The sequence below is a fragment of the Bufo bufo genome, unplaced genomic scaffold (assembly GCF_905171765.1).
Source record: "Bufo bufo unplaced genomic scaffold, aBufBuf1.1, whole genome shotgun sequence".
Lineage (NCBI taxonomy): Eukaryota > Metazoa > Chordata > Amphibia > Anura > Bufonidae > Bufo > Bufo bufo.
In genome coordinates this window covers 1-11777 of record NW_024400104.1, presented here as the reverse complement: position 1 = coordinate 11777, position 11777 = coordinate 1, and the positions used below count along the sequence as shown (strand labels likewise).

General features: G+C 46.4%; 1 protein-coding gene across 1 annotated transcript; it reads left to right on the top strand.

The window, feature by feature from the left end:
- Window positions 1-27: 27 nt before the first annotated feature.
- Window positions 28-11771, top strand: SNIP1 (Smad nuclear interacting protein 1). The gene is made up of 4 exons (XM_040413196.1): window positions 28-320; window positions 3623-3734; window positions 9752-10281; window positions 11392-11771. The coding sequence occupies exons 1-4, from the start codon at window positions 163-165 to the stop codon at window positions 11684-11686; spliced, it is 1095 nt and encodes a 364-aa protein (XP_040269130.1). The 5' UTR covers window positions 28-162; the 3' UTR covers window positions 11687-11771.
- The last annotated feature ends 6 nt before the right edge of the window (window positions 11772-11777 follow it).

Below are 11777 nucleotides of genomic sequence, written 5' to 3'. Positions count from 1 at the left end.
CGGTATATGGTTTATAATAGTTTGCTTCTGTAAAATCTCTCGCGTGTTTTCGCAACATACAGCCGGAAGTCAGCGGCGACCACCGGAAGCTAGACCTCCCGGCAACCTCTGCTGCTTCCGGCGTCGTAGCCGAGGCTACCCGCACCTGGTTCTGGCGGAGCGATGATGGAGGTCAGAGATGAGGGGAGACACAAGAAGAAGAGGCAGTACAGCCCAGTCCCAGTGAAAGAGGAGAGAGGGAGCCCGGCCAGGCGTCACCGGGCACCGCGCAGCCCCGGCGATAGCGAAGGGGATTCTCCGGCGGCCCGGAGGAGGAGCAGGTACGGCCGAGCGTGAGAGCAGCCGTGTGCGTTATTATTACCGCACCAATGTGTACACGAGATGGTGATTGTGAACCTGACCTCATATACAAAGGGCCTCCGTCTTCCTGTCCATTCTCCCAGCAAATCAAATCTCCACAATTGGCTCAGTTATAAAGTTTCATCCGCTGCCTCATGTCCCCATTAGCGGGATACACAACACAATAAGGCCTCGTGCACACAAACGTGTGCGCCCCTTGGCCATGCTGCGAGCCGCAATGCAGGAACGCCAGCCGAGGGGCAGCGGATCGCGAAGCGATTCACTTTAATGGGTCCGCGATCCGCCCGTTCCGCAACAAGATGGTGCTTTCGTTCCGTGCTACCATTCCGCATCTCCGGATTTGCGGACCCTTTCAAGTCAATGGGTCCACATGCGTGATGCGGAATGCCCACGGAGCGGTGCCCGTGTATTGCGGGTCTGCAATAAGGCCACAGAGCGCAGACGTTCGTGTGAAAGAGGCCTAGGGCTACATTCACACGACTGTAATGTTTTGCGGATCTGCAAAACACGGATACCGGCCATGTGCATTCCTCAATATGCAGTCTGGCAATGTCCCCCGCTATCGTAGAAAATGCCTGTTCTTGTCCGCAATTGCGTATAAGAAAAGGACATGCTCTATCATTTTTGCCGGGACTCCAGACGGAGCTACGGATGCAGACAGTACACGGTGTGCTGTCCGCATCTTTTGCAGCCCATTGAAATGAATGGGTCCACTCTGTTCCGCAAAATAGCGGAATGGATGTGGACTGATTCATACAGTCGTGTGAAGGAGCCCTAAAGGGGGGATGCAGGTTGTCTAAGGGTGAGATCTGATCGGTCCTCCACCAGGCCGGCGCTGCTGCTTCAGTGGTCCTCAAGTGCCCCGGGGCATCGCGGTCTCATGCTGTAGATGCAAGGACCCGGCTTATTGGCTGCAGGGGAGTGAAGGGATTCTGGCAGCAGTGGGGGGTTGAAGTGTTGAGGTTTTCTTAAAGGGAACCTGGATTTTGGGTATAGAGCTGAGGACATGGGTTGTTAGATGGCCGCTAGCACATCCGCAATACCCAGTCCCCATAGCTCTGTGTGCTTTTATTGTGTAAAAAAACCCGATGTGATCCATATGCAAATTAACCTGAGAAGTTCTGTCCCTGAGATGAGTCCAGCGTGAAGGAGCGCAGCACCGCCCGCATCCTCAGAATCTTCTCCTTGCTCCCCGACTTCACAAAGCTAGCGCATGCACTGTCGGCATAGTGTTCCTTCCCTGTGCTGGCATCAACCTCGGGGAACGAACTGCACATGCGCTAGCTTGCGCTTTGTCAGATTACGGCGCTCTAGCTTTGTGACGTCGGGGAGCAAGAAGGAGATTCTGAGGATGCGGGCCGATGCTGCGCTCCTTCACGCTGGACTCATCTCACGTACAGGACACATCTCAGGTTAATTTGCATATGGATCACATCATTTTTTTTTTTACACAATAAAAGCGCTCAGAGCTATGGGGGCTGGGTATAGCCGAGGTGCTAGCGGCCATCTAGCAACCCATGTCCTCAGCTCTATACATCAAATCCCGGTGACAGGTTCCCTTTAATTTTACTAACTTACTTCCTGCTAGACAATTTTTTTAAATATCCCATGAAGAACGACCGCTCCATGTCATCACACTGTGAATATTTCGGAAACTCCATATTTGTTTATAGGGGTTTTCCGTAGTAGATGATAACACCAATGGTCCTAGACTTTACTGCTTTAGGGTTCTTCAGACGGCCGTATGTTGCTTTCCGCATCTGATCCGCAATTTTGTGGATTAGATGTGGGCCCATTCACGTCTATGGGTCTGCAAAAATGCCAAATGCAATCCGGACAGCAAAAAACATACGGCCGTCTGAATGGGCCCTTATAAAAAGAAATCAAGCGCTTGCCTGTCCGTGGTCCTGCTGTGCCCACGCCACTGCCCCATTCCCAGGATGTGACTTCTGCAACCAACCACAGGCCTCAGTGGTCACATTTGCTATTGGAGTGGCGTTTAAGCACAAGTGAGGGAATGTTCACACCTGGTTTTTGGTGTGGATTTTTTTCACCTTTTAATTCAAACCGCCTTTTTTTTTTGCGCCATGGAATGAAGTGTCCTGTCCATTCTTCAGGCGGATTCCGCAGGAATAAAGATCCTTGTCAAAACAGTGTCTGGAAAACAGATTCTGCATCAGGTTTTTTCAGCACTGAAAATCATCATTGTGAATATACCTTGACGGTGCTGAGGCCAGCAATTGGGAGCAGAGCAGCGGGACCTCAGACAGATGAGTCTATCTAATGGGGCACAGTTTAGGACTATTGGGGTCCTATGCAGGACAGCCTGTGACTATGCTGTAAAACTTTGAGGCCAGGACCACACAAATGTATCGTGGACGCATTCTGCTTCCGTATTTTGGATGTCTAACCTAGATCAACCACAAGTTTACCTAGTCTGAACTCACAGCAACCCAGTTCCTGATGCTGCTGTGAGTTTGGGCGTGTAAACCTGTTTGGTCACACATCAGAAATACACGAGCAAAATGGGCCTGAGCCTGGCCTCGGTGTTCTTCTACAAACTCAGTGTATGTAGTCTGGAATCTGTGGCGGAGGCTCCTGCCTGTACCTCTGCCACGGACGTCATCTGTGGGGAGGCTCCTGCCTGTACCTCTGCCACAGGCGTCATCTGTGGGGAGGCTCCTGCCTGTACCTCTGCCACAGGCGTCATCTGTGGGGAGGCTCCTGCCTGTACCTCTGCCACAGGCGTCATCTGTGGGGAGGCTCCTGCCTGTACCTCTGCCACAGGCGTCATCTGTGGGGAGGCCCCTGCCTGTACCTCTGCCACAGGCGTCATCTGTGGGGAGGCCCCTGCCTGTACCTCTGCCACAGGCGTCATCTGTGGGGAGGCTCCTGCCTGTACCTCTGCCACGGACGTCATCTGTGGGGAGGCTCCTGCCTGTACCTCTGCCACAGGCGTCATCTGTGGGGAGGCTCCTGCCTGTACCTCTGCCACAGACGTCATCAGTGGGGAGGCTCCTGCCTGTACCTCTGCCACAGGCGTCATCTGTGGGGAGGCTCCTGCCTGTACCTCTGCCACAGGCGTCATCTGTGGGGAGGCTCCTGCCTGTACCTCTGCCACAGGCGTCATCAGTGGGGAGGCTCCTGCCTGTACCTCTGCCACAGGCGTCATCAGTGGGGCGACTTGTGTTGTTACTTAGACATTGAGATCGTGCATTTTAGCCATTTACATTTAGGTACTAAACATTTATTTTATGTGAAGGTCACCAGGGAAAAGGAAAAAGTCATCTATCAAACGAAGCAGATCTCCGAGGAATAGGAGGCACCGGAGTGCCAGCAGGAGCCCACCACACCTTCCTGTGAAAATAAAGCAGGTACACTGTCCACGTGAGCCACCAGATAGTAGCCCCAGTAATTAGCCGTGGTACAGTGAGGGTTTGCATAATTTGGACAAAATCAAACTATAATCTACCCAGCTACTTGATGGCATGAGTTCATTTGCTTAAAGGGGTTGTCCCATGAAAATGCTTTACAATTGTCACACCAGGCCCTGGATCTGAATCCTTTTGTAATGGCAGGTAGAGACTTAGCATAGCCTCTGAAATCTACCTGCTGTGCGCTCTTCTTGTAATGAGATGGAAGCCCGCGCTCAGGTCCATCCTCCCACTGCCACCAGCTGCACTCCTCCTGAGCTGCCAGCTTGAATGGGGAGATCTCTGGATCCATGTCAGGTACAGGGCTGGGTCTATCAAAGAAATGAATGGGCACTCTTCTATCGGAACACAGGTTGAATGTGGCAACACTGTCTATATTTATTAATACATAAAATAGCACACAGATCCGAATCAAGATATAGAGGTAATCTCCCTATTATTATATCTAGTCGATACTAAAAAGTAACATAAATAAAAGTAAAATGTAGGCCTGTAAATACACAATACAATGGGATACAATAATAAAAGTTTGCTAAAATACACAGTGGATTCCAATCCTACTTTGAACGGATTGGATAAAATGGCTTCTGAGGTCAGAAGAAATCGGTCACAGATATTGTAGATGAGCTGAGTCCGTCCAGTCCGCAGGTGTAGGGTAGTGGCCGAATAGAAATGAATCCAGTAAAGTCCTACTCCCTATACGTGGATGAGTTTCAAAAAGGTGGATGAATTTCAAAAAAGTACTGATAGTGCAAAAATCACTGGTAGTAAATCAAGGTCCATTCATATATAATCGTGCTGAAGCAAATTTGTGAACGTGCATATAAGTCCAACAATATGGAGTATGATATAATATGAGTGCTCAAAATAATACGGTATTCGGTCACAGTCGTAGGTCGTGTATTGCCCTCGGTCTGTAGGGGCTCAACACTATCAATGCACGGATTATCTCTCACTCGTAGCCGCTTTCCTGGAAGGAAAACTATTACAGCACGCTGTCAGTGCAGAGATTATCTCTCACTCGTAGCCGCTTTCCTGGAAGGGAAACTATTACTGAACGCTGTCAGTGCAGAGATTATCTCTCACTCGTAGCCGCTTTCCTGGAAGGGAAACTATTACTGAACGCTGTCAGTGCAGAGATTATCTCTCACTCGTAGCCGCTTTCCTGGAAGGGAAACTATTACTGAACGCTGTCAGTGCAGAGATTATCTCTCACTCGTAGCCGCTTTCCTGGAAGGGAAACTATTACTGAACGCTGTCAGTGCAGAGATTATCTCTCACTCGTAGCCGCTTTCCTGGAAGGGAAACTATTACTGAACGCTGTCAGTGCAGAGATTATCTCTCACTCGTAGCCGCTTTCCTGGAAGGGAAACTATTACTGAACGCTGTCAGTGCAGAGATTATCTCTCACTCGTAGCCGCTTTCCTGGAAGGGAAACTATTACTGAACGCTGTCAGTGCAGAGATTATCTCTCACTCGTAGCCGCTTTCCTGGAAGGGAAACTATTACTGAACGCTGTCAGTGCAGAGATTATCTCTCACTCGTAGCCGCTTTCCTGGAAGGAAAACTATTACTGAACGCTGTCAGTGCAGAGATTATCTCTCACTCGTAGCCGCTTTCCTGGAAGGGAAACTATTACTGAACGCTGTCAGTGCAGAGATTATCTCTCACTCGTAGCCGCTTTCCTGGAAGGAAAACTATTACTGAACGCTGTCAGTGCAGAGATTATCTCTCACTCGTAGCCGCTTTCCTGGAAGGGAAACTATTACTGAACGCTGTCAGTGCAGAGATTATCTCTCACTCGTAGCCGCTTTCCTGGAAGGGAAACTATTACTGAACGCTGTCAGTGCAGAGATTATCTCTCACTCGTAGCCGCTTTCCTGGAAGGGAAACTATTACTGAACGCTGTCAGTGCAGAGATTATCTCTCACTCGTAGCCGCTTTCCTGGAAGGGAAACTATTACTGAACGCTGTCAGTGCAGAGATTATCTCTCACTCGTAGCCGCTTTCCTGGAAGGGAAACTATTACTGAACGCTGTCAGTGCAGAGATTATCTCTCACTCGTAGCCGCTTTCCTGGAAGGGAAACTATTACTGAACGCTGTCAGTGCAGAGATTATCTCTCACTCGTAGCCGCTTTCCTGGAAGGGAAACTATTACTGAACGCTGTCAGTGCAGAGATTATCTCTCACTCGTAGCCGCTTTCCTGGAAGGGAAACTATTACTGAACGCTGTCAGTGCAGAGATTATCTCTCACTCGTAGCCGCTTTCCTGGAAGGGAAACTATTACTGAACGCTGTCAGTGCAGAGATTATCTCTCACTCGTAGCCGCTTTCCTGGAAGGGAAACTATTACTGAACGCTGTCAGTGCAGAGATTATCTCTCACTCGTAGCCGCTTTCCTGGAAGGGAAACTATTACTGAACGCTGTCAGTGCAGAGATTATCTCTCACTCGTAGCCGCTTTCCTGGAAGGGAAACTATTACTGAACGCTGTCAGTGCAGAGATTATCTCTCACTCGTAGCCGCTTTCCTGGAAGGGAAACTATTACTGAACGCTGTCAGTGCAGAGATTATCTCTCACTCGTAGCCGCTTTCCTGGAAGGGAAACTGTTGCCAAACTGTTGCGATCAGAGAAGCTTGGATACAGTATTGCAAGCTAGCCTTGGTTTTCTAGCAGAAGATCTCAGTCGGATATCCAGCAATATTTAAATATCATAGTGATTTGATACTCACGCTCAATGATGGTGTCCAGTCAGTGTTGTCCCACGTGGCGTGAGTAGAAGGTAAGCTTACCTCTTAAAGGTGAATTTCAATGCTGCCTTACTGCTTCATACCAGGTCCGTGTGGATCGTTCAAGTTGTTATAGGGGTCCGGCTGCAGGTCAGAGATCTGTCTCTGCTTAACTCGTGATCAGTTCACGGACTGGCCCTCTGTTTGTAGTGGGCGTTTCTCGTATCTCCCGCAGCACTCATTCAGGTGATTTGATTACACCTGCTTCTTAATGTTCCTTGTATATTGCCAGAATATGGCCAAAAAGGATTGATGAAAGCGCTTTCTCCAAAACAACAGGAATGTTGTTGTTTTAGTTTTTGCCGGTTATTGCCAGATCCAGGTCTATTATTCCTCCACGCCAGACGCGTTTCAAAGGCTATCCTGCCTTCTTCCTCAGTGGCTTTATTAGAACTGTCTGGCTTACCGGCTTTTATTCCTATACCTCCCAAGGGGGCTCCCTGGTAAATCTGGAATGGATCCAGTGGATCTAGAATTGTTAAACGGACTCCTCCTTGCATTGCGGTTCTCTTGCGTTTCCTTTGCGGTTTTTCATGCATTGATGCGTTTTTTGTTCCATAGTGTCTTTGGCTTATGGGTAACATTTTCTATTGATTATTTTCGATAGAACTAGTTGCGTTCTCACTGTGTGTACAATTATATCACATATGTTCCCTATATAAGGTAAATATCTAAAAATAGTCAAACATTTTAAAATATAATGAATAGATTTGAAGCTAGATATCTCACTGCCACAGCAAATACCACAGAAATTACTTGCTATGGGTTCAGGAAAAGATTTTCATTATATTTACAAATACCTACTCGCAACCACTTTCATTATCAAATATATAGTGTAAAATAGGAACAGATATTAATAAGTATATATTATATACAACATACAGCATATCAAACATGATATATAATATATAGCCTCCAACACTACATTGGGGATCATTCGCTAATATTGTAATATATTGGTCTTTTATGGTGTCCGGACATATGAATTTCTGATTGTTCACAGGTGATATCTGAAGGACAGGTATATAGATGGTATGGGGGTGGAGGCCTCCAGGCCAGGGGGGGGCCATAGTGCTGATAAACAGCCAGACTAGTACTCCTCATCATCTGAGGGCGTCCACCCCATTACAGGAACCCAAATATTTCCAGATCGGCATTTAGCCCAGCTGGAGCCAAACTGCCGAACTCGAAAATCCTTTTAGATTCAGCCCTGGACATTCGTGCAATATGATTCCCTCCCCTCCAATGGCGCTCTATCTGTTCAAATGCTGCAAAAGTCAGGGTTTTTGGATCTTGATTATGCACCAATTTGAAGTGTTTGGATAGTACATGTTTTTCATATCCCTTTTTTTATATTGTTTATATGTTCCGCTATCCTGATTTTCAACGGTCTTTTAAAACCAGGAGAGCGAGTACCAAATCACTCTATGATATTTAAATATTGCTGGATATCCGACTTTAAAATCTTCTGCTAGAAAACCAAGGCTAGCTTACAATGCTGTATCCAAGCTTCTCTGATCGCAACAGTTTGGCAAAGAGTGAGAGATAATCTCTGCACTGACAGCGTTCAGTTATAGTTTTTGAAATTCATCCACCTTTTTGAAACTCATCCACGTATAGGGAGTAGGACTTTACTGGATTCATTTCTATTCGGCCACTACCCTACACCTGCGGACTGGACGGACTCAGCCCATCTACAATATCTGTGACCGATTTCTTCTGACCTCCGAAGCCATTTTATCCAATCCGTTCAAAGTAGGATTGGAATCCACTGTGTATTTTAGCAAACTTTTATTATTGTATCCCATTGTATTGTGTATTTACAGGCCTACATTTTACTTTTATTTATGTTACTTTTTAGTATCGACTAGATATAATAATAGGGAGATTACCTCTATATCTTGATTCGGATCTGTGTGCTATTTTATGTATTAATAAATATAGACCGTGTTACCACATTCAACCTGTGTTCCGGATAGAAGAGTGCCCATTCATTTCTTTGATCCAATTTCCTTGGTGATCTGAGTGCGACATCAGATTGGTGCACCTTGCCATCCCCAATCAGAGGTAGAGCCGTCCTATATCCCCTTCTTTAGACAGGGCAGATTCTAGCCTTGTTAGAAAGAGACTGAACTATATGATGTCTGGTTTAATTGTTTTACATTACTTGTGGGATAACCCCTTTAAGATCTCTCTGAAGAAAGCCACTAGGTATGTTTGTACTTCCTGATACTGTCTGCTGGTGATATGATTCTACAAGTAAGGCTGGATACCTTTTGGGGCCAAATAGACTTTAGCCCATTCTGCTGGTGCCCACCTTTTTGGACTATTTTCTATTGTGTTCTATGGAACTGTAGTCAGAACCATTTCTCAGTGACAGGCAGGGCTGTGTAAAAACGGATCTGCATACACAGCATGCGTGGTTCATTTAGACAGCCGCTTTCCGTATGTCCTCCTAGACTGATGTTCAGGACCTCACGCTATGGGCTGCAGACTCATCTCAAGCATGTATCATATGTTGGGTCAATCACTTAAATGAGGGCACCATGTCACATACCACAGTTACCTAGTAGTGGTCAGTGCAAGGGACAACCCGCCAAAGTGGCTGTCTCACTTAATCAAATGGATTTATCATGTAGAGAAAGTTAATACAAGGCACTTACTAATGTATTGTGATTGTTCATATTGCCGCCTCTGCTGGCTGGAATCATTTTTCCATCACATTATACACTGCTTGTTTCCATGGTTACGACCACCCTGTAATCGAGCAGCGGTGGTCGTGCTTTTACAATATAGGAAAAAGCATCGGCCTCTCTGGTTGCTGGGACCGTGGGAGTGTGCATAGGCTGGTGCTTTTTGCTATAGTGTGCAAGCACGACCAGCGTTGCTCGATTACAGGGTGGTCGTAACCATGGAAACAAGTAGTGTATATTGTGATGGAAAATTGAATACAGCTAGCAAAGGAAGCAATATGGATAATAACAATATATTAAGTGTCTTGTATTAACTTTCTCTACATGATAAATGCCATTTGCTGAATTGAGACAACCCCTTTAAGTTTTTACACCTTATTCCCCATAGTGGTTAGTCAGATTCTTGCTTTATAAACAATTTTAATAGTAAAGTATAGCTGACTGCTTACTTCTTTACATTGAATGTTTCCTAAGGAAAGAGACGAGCACTCTCACAGAACACATGATGAGCGCCAGCCCACGTATAGGGAAGAGGAACCCAGGAGGGACAGACATAGAGACCAAACCGATAGGGGCCGTCACAATGTGTCCCGACACAGAGAAAGGGAGCGGGAGGAGAACAACTTAAGAGAGCAGAGAGCAGATAGGAAATTCCACAACAACCGGAGGAGAGAAAGAAGGCAGAGAGAAGAGCAAGAAGAAGAGCCAGGAAACGAGTCCGACAGTGCCAGTAAAAATAAGGATGCGCCAAATTTTGAACTTTCTGGAGCTTTGCTTGAAGACACAAACACTTTCAGAGGTGTGGTAATAAAGTACAGTGAGCCCCCGGAAGCTCGCATCCCCAAGAAACGCTGGAGGCTGTATCCTTTCAAGAATGACGAGGCTCTCCCTGTCATGTACATCCATAGACAAAGTGCATACCTGTTGGGCAGGCAGCGGCGGATTGCTGATATACCGATTGATCATCCTTCCTGCTCCAAACAACATGCTGCCTTGCAGTACAGGTAACGTATACGTTTTCATTAAAAGTCGGCCCAGAATGAAACCACTTTTCTTATTTTTAGCTATGTTCTTAGGTTAGTAGCTGTAAAAAGCTAATGCCATTACAAGATGGTGGGACTATGTTTTTGACACTTAACCTAGTAGTAAATCACTTGGACTTCTGCTTTAGGGTGATTAGAAAAAAGTAAATTGTGAACAAATGTACACGGAGCCAACCATAGCCGCCAGGTGTCTCCTATTTTAAACGGCAATCGACTAAGCGAATGTATGCAATCAACATTCATGTCAATCGCACACGTTTAACCCCTCAGATGCCATGGTTAAATGTGACTATGGCATCAGAGCTCAAAAACTGGGAGCACGTGCTCCCAGCCATGCACCGCCTCCCCCTAACGAGGATCAGAGAGGGTGTGCGGCAGCCTTGGTCCTCCTGAATAATCCGAGGCTGCAGCACATAGGTTCCTATGGAGAGTCTGCCTGTGGCAGGGCTGCATAGGAAAGCAGTAAACTTCTCATACACTCTAATGCTAATCTAATCATTGCTTGTTCAAGTTCCCTGGGGGGGACCTAACTAAACTACAATTGTATGCAATCGTAAATGGTGCCTTTAGAAAGTATAATTTTTTTCCCTAAAAAAAACAAGCCCTCATACGGCTATGTGAACGGAAAAATAAAGTTATGGCTCTGGGAAGACGCAGAGTAAAAAATGGAAAATGCCATGGCCCATTAAACAGTTTTGCCCGAGTTATCAGTTCAGCCTGAGCAGATCTCAGGCAGCAGGGTGAGGGGGTAAGGCTGCTTTAACTCCTCTAATCTTGGGCTGGGTAGAGGTTAGAGATATGGGCCTGGTCTTCTTTGAAAGCTGACAGTCTAAGCTTTAAAACAAGCTGGAGATATAGCTGTTAGAAATCCGACCAGGAGTAATAGCAGCTATAAGTGAATGCAGGTTTTAGCTGCTTTCACTCCCGATCTGATTTCTAATCTCCCAATATACAGGAGATAATGCTGTGAATCTTGTAAAGGGACATTATTTCGGCTACTTTGAGGAAATATCAGGAATAATTAAGATTCTTAATAAAAAAATAAATTTTATTTTTTATTTCTGTTTCTAGGATGGTGGAGTTTACCCGTACAGACGGAACCCTAGGTAGACGGGTCAGACCATACATCATTGATCTTGGGTCTGGCAATGGCACTTACCTGAACAACCAAAGAATTGAGCCACAGCGGTACTATGAACTAAAAGAAAAAGATGTACTGAAATTTGGCTTCAGCAGCAGAGAATACGTGGTTCTACATGAATCGTCAGATACTTCCGAAGTGGACCAGAAGCAGGATGACGATGAGGAAGATGAGGGGCAAGATGAGGCGACAGATGAGGAGACAAATGAGGGGACAAATGACTAACAAGCTTGTCCTGCACCTTCTTGCCTGTATCGGGAGCAGTGATTGATGAATCCCTGCCTCTTAAGACACTACTCCTACTTGAAGATGCAGG